The sequence below is a fragment of the Rhinatrema bivittatum genome, chromosome 16, assembly GCF_901001135.1.
Source record: "Rhinatrema bivittatum chromosome 16, aRhiBiv1.1, whole genome shotgun sequence".
NCBI classification, from domain to species: Eukaryota; Metazoa; Chordata; class Amphibia; order Gymnophiona; family Rhinatrematidae; genus Rhinatrema; species Rhinatrema bivittatum.
Window position 1 is genome coordinate 16,604,916 of NC_042630.1, and position 22,038 is coordinate 16,626,953.

The 22,038-nt window shown below is 43.6% G+C and overlaps 2 protein-coding genes across 2 annotated transcripts; both read right to left on the minus strand.

The window, feature by feature from the left end:
• Positions 1-825: 825 nt before the first annotated feature.
• LOC115077456 (extracellular calcium-sensing receptor-like) lies at positions 826-7,829 on the minus strand. The gene is made up of 5 exons (XM_029579748.1): positions 7,557-7,829; positions 3,904-4,734; positions 3,065-3,292; positions 1,846-1,969; positions 826-1,754 (listed from the first exon to the last, which is right to left on the minus strand). Exons 1-5 carry the CDS (start codon positions 7,809-7,811, stop codon positions 826-828), a joined length of 2,367 nt encoding a protein of 788 aa, XP_029435608.1. The 5' UTR covers positions 7,812-7,829.
• A 4,739-nt stretch (positions 7,830-12,568) lies between these two features.
• On the minus strand, positions 12,569-18,802 carry LOC115077457 (extracellular calcium-sensing receptor-like). Its single transcript, XM_029579749.1, has 5 exons — positions 18,503-18,802; positions 16,322-17,155; positions 15,842-16,069; positions 13,588-13,711; positions 12,569-13,497 (listed from the first exon to the last, which is right to left on the minus strand). Exons 1-5 carry the CDS (start codon positions 18,800-18,802, stop codon positions 12,569-12,571), a joined length of 2,415 nt encoding a protein of 804 aa, XP_029435609.1.
• Between the last annotated feature and the right edge of the window lie 3,236 nt (positions 18,803-22,038).

Consider the following 22,038-nt stretch of genomic DNA (forward strand, 5'->3'; position numbering starts at 1 on the left):
GGCAGGGGTTCTTAAGCTCCATCCCTCCGTGAGGAAGGGAACCGGGGGAGGGTGAATTAGTGTGAATTTGGCAATTTACAGGAAACAGTGTACATGTATACAATTGATGTGCTATGTCCCGAATTTTCAAAGCTATTTCCGCACATGGAAATTGGGGTTTTACGCTTGGAAAGAGCTCCACTAACATAGGCCCGGCCTCAGTTTGCATAAAAGTGCAGGGCCTAACCCGGTGGCGCTCCCACGAGCTGCAGAGAGGTATTCTGGGGGACGGAGCTGGGATTTACATGCACAATGTCTGGTTTTAATATGTGTGCCTGTAAATTACTTCGTACAAGTTACGCCTTCCGAGGCAGCTGGATCTGTGGGTTTTAAATCTGAGACTCGTGCAGCATAACATCCAATATGAAATAATCCTAGAAGTTAATATGAAGTTTGAGTGTTCCCTTCCACACACTATGAAATGGATGCGAATTTGCTGAACAACTGAGTGTTCAATAGGTACCGCCTCACCTTCCCACTGACACTCTCCTATTGGTGTTCACACATAATGCATATTTTAAGCCAGGCACACAATTTATATTCAATTTTTTTAAATATCCACATTTCTACGGATTATGAACAAGAAATTATATATCAATGGGAAAAGTATTGGTATACTACACATGGTGATACAGACAACAATTATAACTCAAAAAATAATTTAAAGCTTTAGTTGTTATAATATAAAGGAATCCAAAAACACAACTGTAAATTGTCAATATTCATAATGATGAAAATGTACAGAAAAAAACAGTGCTGAGGCCCTACTAATTCTACATTATGTACCTAAATCCCTTTAACCTTCTTGCTGTGACCTCCATTTCTTCCCATCAGACTCTTCTTTGAGTTCAGCTCAGGCCTCACCAGGATGATGTAACATTTGGGGAAGAAGATACAGGAGAACAAGGCAGAGCTGGAAGACAAGATGGCAAAGATCTCCATGGCAACCATGTACTTGCCACGGGTGCTGAGGTAGGCCGGGATAAAGGACAGCCACACGCTGAGGAATGCCAGCATACTGAAGGTGATAAATTTAGCCTCATTGAAACTGTCAGGAAGTTTTCTGGCTAGGAAAGCGACTATAAAACTGATGGTGGCCAGAAGCCCAAGATAACCTAGCATACACCAGAAAGCAAACGGAGATCCCTCATTGCATTCTAGTATTATCTTTCCAGGCTGTGTGTGGGTATTATATTCTAAGAAAGGAGGGGAGAGAAGTACCCAAGAGACACACACAATAATCTGCATCAGGGTACAAACACTGATGATCACATAGGACAGTTGGGGCCCTATCCATTTCCTGAAATCACTGTTGGGTTTGGTTGCATTGAAGGCAATGACTACCGTAATTGTTTTGACCAACACGCAAGAGATGCAGAGAGTGAAACTGATGCCAAAGGCAGCTTGTCTGAGGAGGCATTTCTCTGGGCTGGGGTAACCAATGAAAGTCAATGAACAGAGGAAACACAGGGCGAGGGCCAGGAGCAGGAGATAGCTGAGGCTGCGGTTGTTGGCTTTCACGATCGGTGTGTTCCTATAATGGATGAAGAGTCCCAGAGAGATGAGAGGAATCAGACAGAAAATAAAACTAATGACTGCCAAGGTGGCACCCAAGGGCTCTTCATAGGAGAGGAACTCTATGGTCCTTGAGACACACTCATCTTGTTTGGCATTGGGCCAATGATCCCATGTGCACTTGGAACATTCTGCAGAGTCTGAAAGATAAAATGATCAAGATCTTTAGCAAGCCCTGAAGTTGTATATTTCAGATATTAATAAATCAGTGATACCACTTAAATTACTTACCTGACTGGTTAGAAACCTCCCCTGGGGGACACAGGAGACACTGGAAGCAGCAAATGGGAAAACCTTCTCTAACAACTTTCCTATATCCAGGGAGACAACTGCGACTGCACACAGAGAGTGGGACCTGAACACAAAAAAAAATAAATATAGTGATTTACAGTGTAGTAAGTTGTTTTCACTAAAAATAACAGAATTAAGCTCAGGTCTTCCGAAGTGAAGTTTGTATCAGGATTAGAAGGATATCTTGACTTTAGTTGTGTGGAAACGTATGTTTTTCCTTCAAGGCACCCTGATAAATATAGTCTTTAACTATACTTGATGCTTGTAGGCCTGGGTCAGTACATCCAATGAAAGATGCTCCAATGGACACTTCATCCAATAGGACAAATGGTCCAATCACCAATTCTCTGGCAACACAATTCATTCAAAATAATAATAAAACCCAAATAAATATATTAGTATTTACAGTATATGAAACACTTATGCCTACCGAACAAATGAGCATTAGAGAACTTGCCCACTAAATAAAAATGTCACTGCACAAATATGACCCATTGGATGAATAAGCCCTGGCAAAATTGTTCAATAACATTTCATCTAGTAAACAGTCTACTCATTGAACAAACTGGTATTGAATGTATTGTCCAATAGATGAAATCTCATTGATTCAATTGAACTTGCTGAATAACTTTTCCACTGGAAAAAATGTGATTGGACCAATTGTTCCTGGATAAATTGTGCTCATTAGACATATTGGTATCAGCCAAATGATCAATTGCAACAAATGCCATTATACAATATGTATCAATTTGATAAGTGGATATCAAAGAAATTATCTATTGGATGAAACATCATTGGATAAATTTTCCTTGCATGAATTGCACTCACTTGGCAAATACAAATTTTGCCCATCGGATGAATCACCATTGAACTAATTATCCATAAGGGAAAATGCCATTGGTCAAATTATTCTTAGATGGATTATCCCCATGGGTCAAATCACATTCTACAAACTCTTCTCCAGATAACATGGCATTTTAGGATTTGTCTTGAATCAGATGGCTATTTTAGAGAAACATTCTGATTCACTGAGTCTGTAAAGAAAGCCCTATCTGGGACTCTATATGATTTCTTCTTGATCTTTTGGAACATTTTTGGTCCCTAGCTACATGTCATCTGGAAGCAAACCATATTGCATCCGAATAGAAGCTCTTCATACCTGCGCATCCCCTGAACCCCACAGGATGGTGCTGAAGTTAATGACGAGGCGCTGCCCTGGAGGGGTGCTGGAGTCGTAGCTGCCCACCTTCACGTGGCTGACGGTGCCCTCAGCCCCCCGCTGCCAATTTACAACGTCATAACGGGCAGGAGAGTTTCCATCCCCATCGAAAAAGATCTTTTTGCCCACTTTATTAAGAAAATGGACATTCTTGATATAGTGCAAAAGCTGAAAGCAGGGAGAATGGGGAAGGAATATTATTACGATGGCCACCATTCTACGTGGTGGTGTAACTGACAAAAAAATTTTTAAACAAGTGCGCCTGCGAGTCAAAGAATAAAGAAGAAGGAACGGGAAAAGAGATAATAAGAAAGTCTGAAATAGTGAAAGGGGCAAAAACAAAACGTGGAAAGGAAGGAAATGATAAGAGTGGGAAAGAGACATAATGCATGCTGAGAGAAACTTAGACTGAGAAAGGAAAGAATGCGACAAAGAAGAGTGAGAGACAGGCACAGAAATGCAGTGACAGAAAGATAAAGAAACAGAGAGGACAATGGAAGGACAGACAGACAGAGATGGAAAAAGATAGAAGAGAGGAACAGAAAGTGGAGGGAGAAAGATGACTAAGACTGGTCTCTCCTAATCCTAACATATAAATCTATCCATCAGTAAACTCATTCCATTTTTCTCAATGACAATTTGAAAGGTCATCTTATGATGTATAATATTCCTTCTTTTGCAGTAAGGGCCTACAAGATCTTTACCAATAGACATAGAATGGGAGAAAGGTATTATTGATTCAGGTGCTAATTGTATCAATAAGAGACGATGGTTCTTACTTGCCAGGGTTGGAAATTGGCAACATCTACACAAGCGCCATGCAGGAAAGGGCCTTTTCCTTGCTGACAGGAGTTCAGATCCTGTAGAGCATGCGCAATGGCATAAATTGTGTTGTAGACATTGTAAGTGACCCTTAGATTGGTGACATCTGTGTACAAGTTCTGGAGACCCTCCAGATCCTCAGTCCCTGTGCACAGCTTGGTTCTATTACCCTGGGACCCCAAGAGGGCTTCTTGCTCTGACCACTTGCAGCCAAAGGCCTCTTCCCAGTATTCCCTAAGAAACATATCCCTTGAAGTGCTTGTAGGGTAAGCATTCATGAGGAACTCTTTAAATCCTGGTATTTCTCCACTATGAAGAGCAAATCCGATGGTGCCAGAGAGGATTCCAGCATACTTCTTCTGGGATAGAAGAGAAGATGTGGACCAAGCCTCACTGGCTATCCAGATCTTTCCTGTCACATTCTGCCTCAGCATCTCATCCATCACAGGGACTAGCTCTGATTCACCAGAGAAGACAATGATGGCTTTGACTGTTGAGTTTCTAATTACTTGGACAATGTGAATTGCATTCTTGTCTGCTTGGTTTGTGAAGATGGTCTCTGAGAAGGCCACACAAGCTCCAGCCTTAACAATCGCTTCCTTTACCATCTGCATCCCTTGCTGACCATAGTCACCATCCAAAGCCAGGAACCCAAGCCACGTCCATCCAAAGTGCATCACTAGCTGAGCCAGCCCCAAGGACTGGAAAGCATCACTGGGAACGGTCCGAAAGAAGGATGGAAACTGGATGCGGTCACTCAGCAATGGACTTGTGGAGAAATAACTGATCTGTGAAATAAATATTTATTTATTTAAAAAATTTTTTATAGAAACAGTCTTAGCATTGCTATGGATTGGGTGCATGGATTTTGACTGTGGAAGATCTACTTGAACCTCTCCTAAATAGCCATAAATCCCTTTCCAGGTTATATATACTTCCATAGATGTTTCGACAGAATTCATTAAGTTGACCATTTTATGATTGACTCAGATATGTGTGGTTAATTTTTTTTGTCTTTGTTTAATATTGCATTCAGAAAATATAGGTTACTTTCTGTTTAACTCCTGGGAATCTCTTTACTTCAAAACAGAAGATCATGAGCCCAGCACAGGAAGCTAAAGGATGAAAGGTTGTAAAGAATTCTGAGAACCCCACACTTCAGTTAGCTAAAGAACTTCGGTAGGTGCCATTGCTCCTCAAGTTTGTGTTCATTGTATGATTCTTAGCTTACTATGATGGCGACCCAAAAAGAGCTACAAATTCTTCTGGATTTCAGCCAGTCATGGTACAGTTTTCGTTCTACTCACCCAGGCAATTATTGGATCAGAGTCCTGGGTTGGCAGCTACCAACTAGAATTTCAGCTAAGCCGGGTGGCCATCAGCACCCATTCACCTCCAGGGCTCAGTGACAGGTCTGAGGTGGCAGCTCCTTCTGTGGCTACGCCCCATAGCTGGGGTAATTTAGCCTGGAGAAGTGAAGCATGGGGGTGGTGACTCTTTTTATAAATCTAAATAACTTACAAAAGCCCCAGATAGCTCTATTTTTGTATGATTATCAATGATCTCGAAGTTAGTTCCAATTCTGTGTTTCTGTGGTTCGAGATGACTTTTTGAGGTCTGTCCCAGCCCTAGCTTTCATGGAAAAATAGTAATTGGTTGCATCTTAGATCCTCTAGAATCATGGAGCCCTAAGGCGCCTTCCATCCCTGTCTTTCTATAATTGAATAATTCCAGCCATGCTCACGGTAAAAGTGCAGATCTCCCTGAATGATCTTTAAATTTTCAATTATTATTACTTTGCTACATATTTATTTAAAAAATATGTATACCTCCCCTTTCCACAGTTCAAGGTGGCATACTAAAACTGCATTCCTAATAAAAACAAAACAACGTAAAACACCACAAAGCCTAGCGTAAACAAAAATTTCTATACATAGACACAAACAGTGCCTACAGTAAACCAGAGTCAAAATTAAAATACTAAAATGCTCAGAAAACAGCACATCTAGACAGAGAACCTCTTCCAAATGTAACAAGAGCCTTCCGGTGAACATTGCTAAGCTCACATTCGCTAAAAAGAAGAAAAACTACCCCATTGCATAAGATAGACAAAGAAACTCATACGATGTCAATCAATCCAACTTTAAATTTTTATGATTTTACTTTTAGATTTAAAGTGTTTGTCTGTGTTATTTAATTATTATTAAATAATTATTATTAAAGTTTTTAACCTTTTAAGTATGTTTGTTTCTTGTTAATGTTATTTATGGATGTTAACACCTGTAACCCGCTTAGAAACATTGATTTACGGTATAAAAAACTCAAAAAACAAATAAATAAACTATATAAAATAATTAAAAACAGATAGTAAACAAGAATCATTTTTGCCTCTAGCATCTCCCAAAAGATGAAAGATAAAGGAATTAAGATTCAAATGCTAGCTGAAAGTTTAAAAAGTCTTCACTTACTCTTAACTTAGGGAGGGTAATTTTATAGGAACCTGCGTAACTTATTGTTTGTAAGTTTGCTTTGAAAATCTTCCAAAATCATTTACATGCATGCTTTTTAAAATCAAAACTCTGCCCCCCCCCCCTCCCCAGAACACCTAGTTTTTTTTTGTACTAAATTGGGGGTTCATGCATGTTTTTGTGTGCACAAACCCAGCACAATATTTTAAAAGGACCCATTTGCACTGTAACGGAATTACTTATCCTGAGCCTGACCACTCTGGCTGAGGATGTATTTAGACCTTAATGGATTCAGACACACATCACATGATTGTAACTACTGTGGGGGAAGAAGTGATAAACAACACCAGGTGTGCAGAATCTGTAGTGAGAGGGTCAGAATCGCAAGAGAAAGTCTGGGCTGAGTTTTGGGCAAGCTGCATGCATTTCGGATAAGTCTCAGATAAGCAGATAGAAAGGGTGGAACTGGCAGCGGGACAGTCAGCGAGGTCTGAACCGCAGAAAGCTGTAAGACAGACTGCTTGCTTTTTTGTTTTCAACAGCAATCAGCAACAGCATCCTTGCAGAAATATATATGTATGTTTTAGGTATTCTCTTTAGCAATTGTTTGCAATGAAGTCTTCTGTATTATCTGATTTTATTTATTCTATCCTGTTATTGCTCAAATAAACCTATTATCATAAAGAAGACCTGGAATTGTGATGTACTGAGAGTCAAGAGTGTGTATGTGTGTAAGTGTGTGTTTACACGGGGGTCCTGTGTGCATGCAGATGTTAAGCCCCTCAGGTAACTCCTAGGTAGACCCCAGTGAGATTAGCCCCCAAGTTTGAGCCCCTGGGCAGAATGCCAGTGTGTATGGTCTGAACCCAGAAAATACGACCATAAACCCATGCTTATTACGCACGTAGAAGGCTTGCGGCTACCAGTTTCCAGATGTAGAAGGGCTGCCTTTTCTTCTTGAATAGTCTTAGAATGATCTTTTTTTGTTTGTTTGTTTGTTTCCCCTTCAATTAACTTTAATTACACTTCTTCCAGGTTGCTCCCCCTCACACTCTCTTTCTCCTCCCCACCACCAGTTATGGTCAGCAGCTCTCACTGCTGTTCTGATCAGAGGTAGGTGATCTCTTCTCCAGGGGACCTACCTGGGGGAATCTGGACGCACCCAACAATCGAGCCATGGCGATGGAACTGAGGGACACGGCATCCCCCACCACGGCGGCCAGCTGACTCTTCTGGCACCTGTAGTTGGGGACAGCCTCATCCCGTCCTGTCAGCACCCACAGGGTCCCCCCCAGGGCCCGCCGATGAGTTTTACAGGAGTCGTAGATCTGGAACCCCAGGGTGACGTTGGCCAAGAGATTTGGATCCCCGTTAATCTCCTCGATGGCAAACATCATGCTCCGTGCCCACTGGTAATGCTGGGAAGCAAACCTGGAAGACATGCGGAGAGCTGGTGCCTCACAAACAACATGTATAAGATCATTATAAATAGCAGTATGTAATCTTTTATTGTCACGTGGCAAGAATGAGGGTGATAGGAGGAAAGTGCACGGTTCTACCAATGCACCTCAATCCTGACCAACCGCATCCTCTCTTATTGCAGTACTGAGAAACATAAGCAGCTCTTCCAATGTACATCACTCCTGCCCTGCAGCACCCACCTGCCATTCCTGTGAAACTCACACAGCTGCAAGAGTACCTTAGTCCTGACCTATAGCAACTCCTGCTATTCCAGTATTGAGATAACCCCCCACCCCCAACACACACACACATAAACTCCCTACTCCCCAAATTAAATGTATATGCACTCACTTCTGCAACCCTTACCTATCCAACTCAAATTACTTTAAAGGGAGGCCTACATTTACATTTTATGAGCCACATATTACTTACAGAGTTAAACCACCCAAGCCATCCCTGTTTCCAGAATCGTTTCCTTCCCTCCTACCCTACCCCCAGTTTTGTGTCTGCAGAAACATCTCTTTTGAAAAATAATATTCTTGGCTTAAGGCTGAGAAGGCTCATTTATGCTCTTGACTTGTGGTAGTTGTTTAGGACAGATGAGTGCTGCCTTGGCTGGTTCATCATATACCGGGGCAGTGCTGCAACGCGTCATGATCTGCACCCAAGGCTCCAACCACCAGGGTCACCACTCGGGTAACTCAAAGCAGGGACGGTGACCGGCTGACTGCATGTCAGCAAGATCTGGCCGAACCAATTCAAGGTTTGAACCCTCATTTAAAAAGAAGCAGGAATTACAGGTCCCGGGATAGAATGGAGACACAGCCTGGACTTGGTCTCATCCAGGCCCTGGTGACATGAAGTCATGCAGTTACCCTAGCATTAGGACACAGACAATTGGCGTTATCCACACATTCAGGGTTATTTTCAAAGGAAAATATAAAAGTAACATACTATCGTAGCAATTTTCTTTAAACTTTGCTACAATATATGCTACTGAATTGTCAAGTTAAATGCACTTAACGAGGGTAAATGGGCTTTTGAAAATTGCTACGATAGTATGTTACATTTACATTTTCCTTTGAAAATCACCCTGAAAGTATAGGATAGGGTCACGGAGCAGTCAATGGAGTGGAGAAATAGCTTAGAGGTTAGAACAGCAGTCTGAGACCCAGGGAAGCTGAGGTTGCAATCCCACTTCTCCTTGTCCCTGATGTTCCTCGTGACCCTGGGCAAGTCCACATCGCCCTCCATTGCCTCAGGTACAGCTTAGACCGTAAGGCCCTTTGGGACATGGAAATAACTACAGTACCTGGACTGTGACTCACCTTGAGCTCAGATTTGGAAGAGGCAAATAACCAAACGGCAGAACGTAACAATAGATTCGCACTCAAGGGGATTTAACAGGTCAAATCTACCACCGTCTAAATGATAATGGACAATAAAAATAGGACCTTACGTGCGGCAGGCGATCGGAGCAGGACCTGTTGGGTCAGGGAGGGTGGAGGTCTCGCGGTTGGCCGGGTTTGCATGGACGGGGAAGATCCCGCCGATCAGAATATGGCCTGGTCTCGAGTAGCCGGTCTCTAAGGGTCTGCGGAGCCTGCACCCTTCCCGCAGACCCAGGGAGGCAGAAGCTGGCGTCAGGATGAAGGTCAGGATCAGCAGTGCCACTTTCCGAAAAAGGAAAACTCCTACCCTGCTCCTTAAAGTCATGGCCTGGAGAAACAGCCGGACGCTTCCCCTCCCCCAAGGCTAAAGAGCTTTCCTATGGCTCCCTGACCCCCTACTAATCAAATAATGATTAGCCCTGAACCAAATCGGAGAAGCAACACTCTGCGCTATTATTGGTTGAAATACATCCTTACTCGGCTCTTTCCCCTATGGAAAATGCTGCCATTGATCGTAAAGCAGATTGAAGTAAATGCTTTGACCCAACCTCAAAATAACTTGCTTGTATAATCTTGTGCTGATCTGAAAATAAAACTTTCACTGTCTCAAACTAACCTAGAAGAAAAGCTCACTACAGCTTGAGCTGCCTTGATAGAAATCTGATTTTTCACCTTAATGTTAACTTTAAGCTGCCTTAAATAGTCTTAAAAAATGTACTACTTTTAACCTTAAAATAACCGGTTTAGAAACTTCGGTAAAGTGCTGGCAGTTTTAACATGACATCAGAAATAAACCCACTTGCCATCTTTAAATGAATCCTGTAATAACACTTGGTTTAATCTTTAAACACCTCTGTGTTTGGATTAAGCGATTAAACTCCTTGCAGTCTTAAATTCCCCTAAAATGGGTTCAGTTTGCGATCATGCCATAACCTCCTGTGCCCCGACTCTAGTCTTCGTGTTAGTCTGCTGTAAATGTGACAGTGGATTTTTGTATCAGGTCCGGCTGCCGGGGGGGGGGATCTTCTCCAGGGACCTTCTCTGGCAGATGTGTGGCTTTTTGCCAGTGTCTTCCTTGTAAGGATTCCTCCCCGGCCTAAGCTTCCGAGCCTTCACGCTGCTCTTGCTGGAGCCCGCGTAATGCAGACAGGCACCGCTCCTGGGTTTCTTTTCCTTATGTGCATGCATACATATATAAATAAATCCATTCCCGGAAGACCGCTGATTAGAGTTTTTGAATATCGATGAGAGAAGGAAGGTGCCATTTGGCTTGTTCCTGGGAGCTGCTAAATTATCTCATTAAGTTTAATTTGGGAGAGTAAACGAGATTGGGGAATGAGGGTCTCAGGGAAAATTATCAGCGTGTCTGCTTGTCTCTTCCAGCTCATGAATCAAAAGAGCATAATTTCATTTAGATGGTACTGCCCATGAATGCAGAACAGTGTGAGACGTTCCCTCTGCTTTATCGGGGCAGTGCCCCGATAAAGCAGAGGGAACGGTAGAGCTTATGAGCTAAAGTCTGAATGTAGACATGATTGTGCATCAGAAACAGAGGAGGACTGGCAGTGAGGCATGGAGGCCTCGTGGCTCTGGGGACTCACCAGGAGATCACACAGTGGGATTCCTGAAGCCACGGAATCAAAACTTATGTCTGTAGGTGTGACAGCTCTGTTCTTTCACCCCTGGTTCACACATTGTGATTGGTGGGATTGGAAACTTCCACTGCATGTGTTAGAGACATTTTTTTTTTTTTGCTACTCTGGCTGAGGATGTGTGTGGAGGTTGGGCCGTATGGATTCAGAGTTCACACCCAGACACAAGACTAGTTTGAAGGCCACAGGCCAACCTCTGAGTGAACTCGTGTTTGTTTACTGCTTTGCACTGTGAAATGCTTATGAACAGGCAAGAGTCTGTTCATTGTAGTTATGCCAGTAGTTCTGTGGTGAGAAAGAGAGCAATTAATGAGGCTAAAGCCTGACAGAGAGTGAAGGCCACACAGCTGTGCCTGAAACTGATAAGACCTCGGAGGGAGGGATATTGCAGCTCCCCCAAGCATTTAGTGTGAAAGGAGAAATAAGAGCTAGAGAGAGAGGGAGGGAGGACTTCTGGACGAGGTAGCACAGACTGATCCTTTGGAAACACGTAAGCTTTATGTATATGTAGCAATTACCTGCAACTAATTCTTCTGTTTGTTCTCTCCTCTTATTGCTCTAATAAACTTACGTTCCTAACTACCTGCAACCTGATGTGCTAAGTCAAAGTTTGTGTGGGGAATATGCTCCTGGGTTCAAGCCCCCAGGTATAACCCCAGTAATTGTGTGTTTATATTGGGCAAGCCCCCCAAGGCAGTCCTGTGTGCATTGCTCTGTGGCATCCCAGGACTACCCGTCTTGCTCTGGTCCTTTTTAAACCTCCTGGCCTTACTCTGAAATCTTTCAGATCCACCTACCATTCTCAATGCCCTCTTCGGCTTTCCTGTCTAGCCTTACAGTCTTCAGGCATTTTAGGTTCGCCTAGTTAGCATTGTTCCTTGTTGGGATTTCCTGTGTGTTATTGCCTGTTCTGTCTAGTCCTGTTGTTGTCCAGTCCTTACCTGATCCTGTCCTTGCTTTGCCCTGCCAGTCCAGTACCTTGTATGCTTTCCCAGGCCTTGCCCTTGCTTCATCTTTCAGCCTGTACCATGTCCCAATTCCCAGCCTGTACCAGGTTCCAGCACTACCTATATCCATCTTCCGCCTACCCTCAGTACCAGCTCTGCCTACACCCATCTCCTGCCTACCCTCAGTACCAGCCTTGCCTCCAACCCTGCCTGTATCCATCTCCTGCTGCCCTCAGTACCAGCCTTGCCTCCAGCCCTGCCTGTATCCATCTCCTGCCTGCCCTCAGTATCATCCTTGCCTCCAGCTCTGCCTATATCCAGCTCCCAGCCTGTGTCTGAATCCAGCATTAACCATGATGTTTGCGAGAAGGCAAGTCCTACCGGACCCCAGAACCCAAGGACTCAACCTGCAGGGGAGGGGGCTGATTAGGCAGAAGACCAGCTCCAGTCCTGCCCTGCAGCCCTGTGCCGCTTCAGTGGGGGTTTTCCTTGACTCCAGCCTGCTGAACCGTGACATCCGTATTGCTATAGATTATGTACTGATCAGGTCCACAAATGGAAGACTCATTTGCAAATGTCATCTAGTGGTCCAGACATCAACTATAACTTCAGACATGAGTTTAAAACTTTATTTGAAATAAAAGAATAAAAATTGTCATTATTCTTAATGATGAAAATACCTTATGAACTCTGAAACTTGTGCCTAAAGCCCTTTAATTATCTTGCCTTGACCCCCCTTCCTTCCCATCAGAGTTTCCTTTGAATTTAACTCAGGCCTCACCAGGATGACATAACATTTGGGGAAGAAGATACAAGCGAGCAAGGCAGAACTGGAAGACAAGATAGCAAAGATCTCCATAGCAACCATGTACTTGCCGCGGGTGCTGAGGTAGGCCGGGATAAAGGACAGCCACACGCTGAGGAATGCCAGCATACTGAAGGTGATAAATTTAGCCTCGTTGAAGCTGTCAGGAAGGTTTCTGGCTAGGAAGGCCACTAGGAAACTAATGGTGGCCAGAAGCCCAAGGTAACCCAGCATGCACCAGAAAGCAATGGGAGATCCTTCATTACATTCAACTATTATCTTTCCAGGATGTATGTGGGTGTTATATTCTAAGAAAGGAGGAGAGAGAAGTAACCAAGAGACACACACAAGAACCTGAATCAAGGTACAAGCACTGATGACTATATAGGACAGCTGAGGCCCCATCCATCCCCTAAAGGCACTGTTGGGATTGGTGGCATTGAAGGCAATGACTACTGTAATGGTTTTGACCAACACACAAGAGATGCAAAAAGCAAAACTGATACCAAAGGCAGCTTGTCTGAGGAGACATTTCTCAGGGCTAGGGTAACCAATGAAAGTCAGCGAGCAGAGGAAACAGAGCGAGAGCGCCAGGAGCAAGAGTAAGCTGAGACTGCGGTTATTGGCTTTGACGATAGGTGTATTTCTGTAATAGGTAAAGAGTCCCAGGGAGGCAATTGGAATCAAAGAGAAAATAATGTTGACTGCTGCCAAGGTTGCCCCCAAGGGCTCTTCATAGGAAAGGAACTCTATGGTCCTCGGAACACACTGGTCTTGTCTGGCATTGGGCCAATGATCCCATGAGCACCTGGAACATTCTGCAGCGTCTACAAGATGAATATAGCAAGTTCTTTACCGGGCTCTGTTTATATGTATTTCAGATGTTAATGAATCAATGATACTGTTCATCTACTTACCTGTCTGGTTAGAGACCTCTCCTGGGGGACAAAGGACACATGAGAAGCAGCATCTGGGAACGCCTTCTCTAATAACTTTCCTATAGCCAGGGTGACAGCTATGACTACACACAGAGAGTGGGACCTGAAGACAAAAGAAATATAATGACTTGTGATCACTGCTGTTCTAAGTTACTAGTAGTGAAAGTGCATCCAAGGATGGTGAAATACTGTGAACTGTAGGAAGTGCATAATTGAGATATCTAGCAGTAGACAGTGCCTGCTGAGTTTGGGTATACTGTGTATGGTAGTAGAGAGGGAACCGGACAATTCAGAGAGAGAGGGGAAGGGAAGAGCTGGAGAGTACAGCCAGAGAGAGGAGCGGAGCCCAATTTCTTTGTGTGATAGAAGGGAGCGGATTGGACAATACAGAGAGGGGGGGGGGGGGGGGAGAAGACAAAGAGTATAGGGAGAGAGAAGGATGGAGATCAATTTGCATTCCACGATGCAGGTGCAGGGCAGCGTTATTACAGTTTGATTTTTTAAGAAGAACCATTTACTGATTTACTGAAAGCAGATGAATAATTTGGGAATACTGTACAAACATCTTTTCATTTTGTTTTTTTGTTTTATTTTACTTTTTTCTTTCCTTGTATTTATCTGGTTATATTTTATTGATGGTTTCATTTAATTTTATTTATCTAAAACAAAAAATGAGACAAACAAAAATTGAAAATTAAAATCAATAAAGCGAAAGATAAACAAATTAAAAAAAAGGAATCTGTAACCATAAAGACCCAAACCCCTCCCCCAATCCTCCCTACTCCTCCCTCCCCCTCCCTGTGGAACCTGTTACTCACTCGTTAAAAATGTCTCCCCTGCTTGCTCTGCTCTGCAGCTGTCACTATTGCAAATGGCACTGGCAGCCCACGGCCAGTGCCATGACTCCAGTTAAGAGGAACTGGGGGGGGGGGGGGGGGGGGGGGAGGAGGATGGGAAAGGTCAGGAAGGGGCTCGTTAAGTGTGGTGGAGGGGAGAGCTGTTTGGCCTGAAGCAGAAATTCTGCTGTGACCAAACAGAAAATGTGAGTACAACCAAGAAAGTCCCTTCAGTCTGAGAGCATGGCTTCCAGCATAGATCTCAGAGCAACTGTAATTAAACTGAGTGCAAGCAACTATCAGACAATAAAGTTTAAAATAGAAATGTTACATATAAAGATAAACTGTGGATTGTGATATGCACAGATAGAATAACTGTGAATGCAGATATTTGGGACCAGAAAGATATGCAGGTGAAAATTATGATTTATCTTCTTGTTGAAAATGGCCAATTAATACACATCCAAGGGGCAAAGCACCACAAAATAGATATGGGATCCAATGAAGTGATTATTTGAGAGATGTAATTTTACAGCAAAAATGTTTCTGCATTGCAAATTATACAATCTGAGGCTCAAAGAGCCTTTAACGTTGTGCTAGAAATCACAGAGAAGCTGAGGTGCATGGGAGGAGATTTGAAAGATAAACATTTGTCATCTGTATCACTGTGCAGTTTGCCTGATAAATGTATCACATACCAGACTAGAATGTGAATTAACATTAGACTATATGAAGGGGAAGGCTCGTGGATGAATCTATTCACAGATCTGAGGGATTAAAGGAAACAAAGAGAAGCATCACCAGGCAAGTCTGCATGGAGTAGGGAGAGAAAGAGATTAAAAAAAAAATGTTGAAACTGCCCTGGCTGCCCGGAGGAAGGGCTGGTGGGAAAACACAGCCCAGAAAAGCAAAACGTCCTCACACAGCAATTGGGTATAGTTGATGGGTGATCACAACTCAAGACATGCTACCATTGCAGAAAGGAAGGACATGCATGAATTGTACTCATTTGATAAATTGTCCATTGGAAAACATACCATTAGGAGAATTGTACCCATCGCATTCTATAGATTACTGGTAAGGGAAAATATCATTGGATGGATTATCCCTGAATTGATTATCTCAAAATCACATTATATCAATTATTCAATGGACAAAATGTCATTTTAGGATTTGCCTTGAATCAAATGCTTACATTAGAGAACATTCCAACTCCCCTAAGTCTGCAATGCCCCACCTGTGGACCTGCATGACAAATTCCCTGGCAGGACGAAAAACAGATTCTCCACGATCTGTTGTCTACATTTGGAGAATGCTCTACCCATAGCTGCATATCATCTAGAAACAAACCAGGTTGCATGCGAATATAACAATCTTCATCAAGGTGATCTTCATACCTGTACATCCCCTGAACCCCAAATGATGGCACTAATGTTGATAATGAGGTGCTGCCCTGGAGGGGCATTGGAGTCATAGCTGCCCACTTTTATGTGTCTGATGGAGCCCTCGGCACTCTGCCGCCAGTTTACGATATCATATTGAGCAGGAGAGTTTCCATTTTCATCAAAAAAAATCTCTTTCCCGACTTTATTGTAAAAATGGACATTCCTGACATAATGCAAAACCTGCAGGAAAGACAGATGAAGGAGTTTAACTGAGGGTTCAGTTTGTGGTGCAGTTTTTGATATGTTTGATTGCAGTTCAAAGAAAGGAAGGGGAAGAATGGAAAAGAAGGAAATGAGAGTGATAGACACATCAATGTGAGAAAAGACGAAGAGAAACAACAAAATGATATAGTAGAAAGAGCTGAAAAAGATAATGAATGAAGGAGAGAGAGGTAAACTAAGAAAGAAGAACTAGAAATTATCAGTTCTTACTTGCCAGGGTTGAAAATTGGCAACATCTGCACATGTTCCCAAAAGGAAGGGGCCTCTACCCTGCTGGCAGGATCTTAGACCCTGTAGAGCATGCGCAATGGCATAAATTGTATTGTAAACATTGTAGGTGACCCTTAGGTTGGTGACATCTGTGTACAAATTCTGGAGACTTCCGAGATTATCAGTCCCTGTGCACAGCTTGGTTCTGTTATCCTGGGACCTCAAGAGAGCTTCCTGTTCTGGCCACTTGCAACCAAAAGCCATTTCCCAAAATTGCTTGAGGAAAATATCATCTGGAATCCTTGTTGGTTGACTGTTGATAAGGAGGAATTCTTTAAAATTTGGCATTTCTCCACTGTGAAGAGCAAACCCGATGGTGCCAGAAAGGATTCCCGCATACTTCTGCTGGGATAGAAGAGAGGATGTGGACCAAGCCTCACTGGCTATCCAGATCTTCCCCATCACATCCTGCCTCAGCACTTCATCCATCACAGGGACCAGTACTGAATCAATGGAGAAGACAATGACAGCATTAGCAATTGAGTTTTTGATTACTTTGACGATATGAATTGCGTTCCTGTCTGCTCGATCTGTGAGGATGGTCTCCGAGAAGGCCACACAAGCTCCAGCCTTGACGATCTCTTCCTTTACCATCTGCACCCCCTGCTGGCCATAGTCATTGCTCACAGCCAAGAACCCAACCCAGGTCCATCCAAAGTGCATCACTAGCTGGGCCAGCCCCAGGGACTGGAAGGCATCACTGGGGACAGTCCGGAAGAAAGATGGAAACTGGATGCGATCGCTCAGCAAGGGATGTGTGGAGAAATAACTGATCTGTGAAAGGAATAGAAACATAATTATGCATTGCAGTAAATTGGGTGCATGGATTTTTGACTGTGGGAGACCATGAACTTCTAGCCAAAGAGAAGCAATGGATCCCTTTACAGATAGCCAGTCTGACAGAACTTGTTAGGTTGAACCTTTAAGAGGGGTGATTTATGAAGACTTACACCTCATCAGGAGCAAAAGTAAGCATGCGTGGCTACCAGCCCACCAAGCGCTGCAGCCGCCGGATTTAAAATATGGATTATACTTGTAACTCTTGGCCCAGCCCCGGATCACCCCTGACATGCCCCCAACTCTACCCCTTTTTTTTTTTTTTGTTCCCACACGCGCATGTAGGCGTGTAATTCGCAACTTTAAAAATAACGTTGTTCATGCACGGTCCATATATTTGCATCTTTGGGCTTTTTAACGAAAGCAACGCTTTTAAAATTCACCCCTAAGTCAACTTGGTTAATAGCAGTTTATGGACTTCTCTTCCAGAAACTTGTCCAAAGCTTTTTTTAAACCCAGTTACGCTAACTGCCTTTACCACATTAGCTGGTGGCTTATGAACTCTAACAAAAGGGTATTCTTATCAGAAGGGTGTAGCTGTAATGTATGTTATATTAGCTTATAAATATTTTAACTATATATAAAAAATAATGAGGTAAAACAATAATGAGGTCTTAAAGTAACTTTATGCAGGACCGCCTCTCAAAGTATATAAACAGAATTGTGACGTTAACTAGCTCATCCAAATGTATTGACCTTCACCTAGTTTGGGGAAAAAAACAGATTTATAACAAAATATAATAACCACAAGTAAGCTTTAGGTGGTATCATAGACACCAGTAAAAAGTATAGAAGTAATCAATAATTAGAAGACGTCAATCATAACAGATTGTCAGTGTGACACATAAATAGAACGAAAACATGACTCCCAAAGAGAGAAAGTTGGAAGGGGGACATCAACAGCTGTGAACATCTGGGAGTCAGGGCTGGGAGAAGAGAAATATCAGACTGGTCATCCACATTGTATCTGTTGCCATATAAATGAAAGACCTGATGAGAAAAGGATCAATTTATTTTTTACTTTTTGGGTTCTGAAAGATATTTTTGGTTATAGCATTTATGGATATAGAGAAGACAGTTGCACACACTTGGTATTCTACATGTTGGTTATTGACTTTATTGTCTGGGGGCATTCTGCTAGTATTAGGATAAATTTCCCAGGGACCAAGGTCCCTAAATTGTATCAATAATAGACCTGTTGCATGCATAGATTATGGGTTCAGAGTCTCTAATGGAAATCAGAGGCTATGTTACTGGACGGTCATCTTTTCCTCAGAGACCTACCTGTGGGTATCTGAATGCACCCAACAATCGAGCCATGGGGATGGAACTGAGAGATGCCGCATCCCCCACCACGGCAGCCAGCTGACTCTTCTGGCACCTGTAGTTGGGGACAGCCTCATCCCGTCCTGTCAGCATCCACAGGGTCCCCTCTAGGGCCCGCTGATGAATTTTACATGAATCATAGACCTGGAACCCCAGAGTGATGTTGGGTAAGAGAGTCAGGTCCCTGTTAATCTCCTCGATGGCAAACACCATGCTCTGCATCCACTGGTAATTCTGGATCGCAAACCTGGAAAACATGTGGAGAGCTGATGCCTCAGAGACCACATTTATAAAATCAAAGGTCAATTTCCAAAGGATTTGTGGGCCTAACATTGGACGTAAGGAGTCTAAACTGATTCCTTTGAACATTGACTGGAGCTTAAAATTAGGTGCTTAGTTATACTAGGATACTAAATTTAGGACCCTAAAAAGTAGGCGGATTTAGGTTGGGAAAAAATAGTTAGGGACTTACCACTGATTTTCAGCACTAGGTACCTAACTTAGACTCGTAAATCTCAGCAAATTAATTACAGGCCTAAATTTAAGCTTCTTAAGCCCTAAATTTATGTAAATTTTCAGCTAAAAACTTAGGGTTCTAAGTCAGTCCAAAAATGGACAGATAACTTTTTTTTAAAAACCTAACTGGTGCCTAGATTTAAGTGCTCAACTGTTTTTTGAATGTCTGTCTCAATCTTCAAGGCAGCGTGTATCTTTATTTTCAAATTTCAGGAAAGGCATTCATGAAAGAAAAGTACACAGCTCTAACTAAGCACCTCATTTCTGGCCATCAGCACCCTCTCTTTTTCTAGCACCGAAAAACATAACATACACACAGCTCTGCCATTGCACCTCACTCCTGTCCAGAAGCATCTTCTGATATTCCAGTATTAAGATCTTATGGACCCTTAGCCAGAGCACCTGAGCCCTGCTCTGCGGGAAACCTTGCTGTTCCAGTACTGAGAATCCCCTCCAACACAAACAAACACACACACACACATACACATTGCTTCCATTATTTTCCCCGATGCTCCAGCTCACAGCAAACAACTTGTCTCTTGCCCCATAGTACTTTAAAGCACAGGCTAAAAATTCCAGTTTCTGCCTCACGTAATATCGGTTACTGTGTTAGTCATCCTATAGCCATTCTTATTTTCGGAAATGTTTCGGCCTCCCCACCCTGCTCCACCAATACCACCGTCACTACCAATTGCGTGTTTATAGAAAAAAAAAATCTCTTTCGAAAAAAATAGCGTTCCCTCCCTCTTTAAGACTGAGCAGCATCATTCACGTGACGAGTCTGCCAGTTACTTAGGACGGTGGAATGCTGCCTCAGCTGGTTCTTCATGTACAGACCCATGTTGCAAATGTGCCATGATATGAACACATCGTTGGCTTTTTCTATCACCCAAGCCTCCGACCGCAGAGGCCAGCAAATTGATAAATAAATCAACAGTAGCAGAACACTAGGGAGGGTGACCAGCTGACTGCAGGTCATCAAGGTCAGGTTTTTTACTTCTTTTTAAAAAAGGAGCAGAAACCCACAGGCACAGCCACTGATGCAAGGGTGGAAAACCCTGGGCTTTAATCACGCAGGCCCTGGTGACGCGGAGTCCTCTGGTCGGTCTGGCTGGCGGGTGGGTGACAAATAACTGGCGCCGCCCACGCATGGCGTGGCTTGAGGTAGCAGAGCTACGCGCTAGATTCGTACTCTACCGCAGCCTAAGCATTAAAGAAAAAGTAAAATATGAGCTTACATGTCGCAGGCAACCGGAGCAGGACTCGACGGGACGGATAGGGAAGGAGCCGCATGCTGGACTGTGCCTTCATGCAGGGGGAAGATCCCCCCCATCAGGATGTCCCCAGGTCTCGAGTACCTTGCCTGCAAGGGTCTGTGGAGCCGGCACCCTTCCTCGATGCCCGGGGAAGGGGAAGCTGGCATCGGGGTGGACATCAGTAGCCACAGGAACCCTTTCCAGCAGAAGAAAACTCCCACGCTGCCCCTTAAAGTCATGGACCGGAGAAGCGCCCGTGACCAGCGCCCCCAGGCTGCAGAGGTTTCTAGCGCTTCCTGGCCCCCTACCGATTAAAATAATGATCACAATAATTGAACCCAAATTAGCTGATCAGCAGATTCAACGTTACTGAGTGAAATACATCCTTATTTAGTGTATTTGTTTTAAATTCTTCTATTCCACCTGCATTGGGAAAGGATGTGATTTACCATTAAGCAGGCTGGATGAAAAGCTTTGAGCCAACCTTATACTCACCTAGAAATAATCTCACTATCATTTGGGCTAAGCTGATGGAAAACCGATTCTTTCCCTCAATATTGACTTTGAAATAAAGAACTGGAATTCCAACGTCTCCTGAACCTATTCTGCCTGCATCCTGGAAGTTACCTGTTCAGCGACGCCAGTAAAGTGCTGGCTGTCTTAACCTGGCATTAGAAACGAAACCACTTGTCATGGTACAAACTTAAAAAATGCTGGGGGGGTCAATGTTAAAAAAATGTCCCCGAAACTGTTGCTGCTTGTACTAATCATTGCCATAGCCCTCATGCCACACTTCCCCTGCCCCTGACTCTTAGCCTCCTGGTCGATCTGGTGTTAATGTGACAGTGGATTTCGTGACAGATCCGGGTGCAGGATTTCTCCGTTCAGGCTGCGCTCTCTGCCCTCCGAGCCTCTCCTCTCCTCATACTGGAGCTGAGTGACACAGACGGGCACCGCTCCCGCGTTATCTTTTTTTTTATATGCGTGCGCGTATGACAGATCCATTCCCAGAAGATTAACCGGTCGCAGCTTTTGACTATTAATGAGAACAGGAAGGTGCCACTAGCCTATTCCTGGGAGCTGATGCATTATCTTATTAAATTCAATTTGGAAAAGAAAACCAGGTTAGGGAATTAGAAAATGATCAGCTGCCGGCTTTGTTAACTTTCATTTCACAGGATACAAAGAACATGATTTAGTTTAGAGACAGCACTGCCCGCGGGTGCAGCACGGTGTAAGATACTTTCCTTGGTTACGGGTCCTTACTCTGTAGAGCTTGCGAGTTAATGTTCGAGAGCAGGCAGGCGAAATGACTTGCTGACAGTCAAAAAGCGAGACAGAGGCAGAGCTACAGATGTCACAGCTCTGGGGGGTTTCACATGGTGGGACTGGTGAAAGTCTTGGCATAAAACTTAGGTCTGCAGGTGTGACAGCTCTGTCTTCTGACACACACACACACCCCCTCCACACACACACACACACACACACACAGATTGGAATTAGATCCTGAGCCTGCAGGCGTGACAGCTCTGTGCTTTCCGCACTGGTTCATGCAGGGAGATTGGTGGTAGAAGTGGGATTGTAGCCTGGCTCTGCGGGCGTGCCAGCTCTGTGCTCTCAGGAGTGGGTTACGTAGCCTCCCCACACATCTAGTAAAAAGAAGAAACCTCATCTAAGTGCATCTAAGAGGCAAACCTTCATTCACGTGCCCTGACCTGTAGT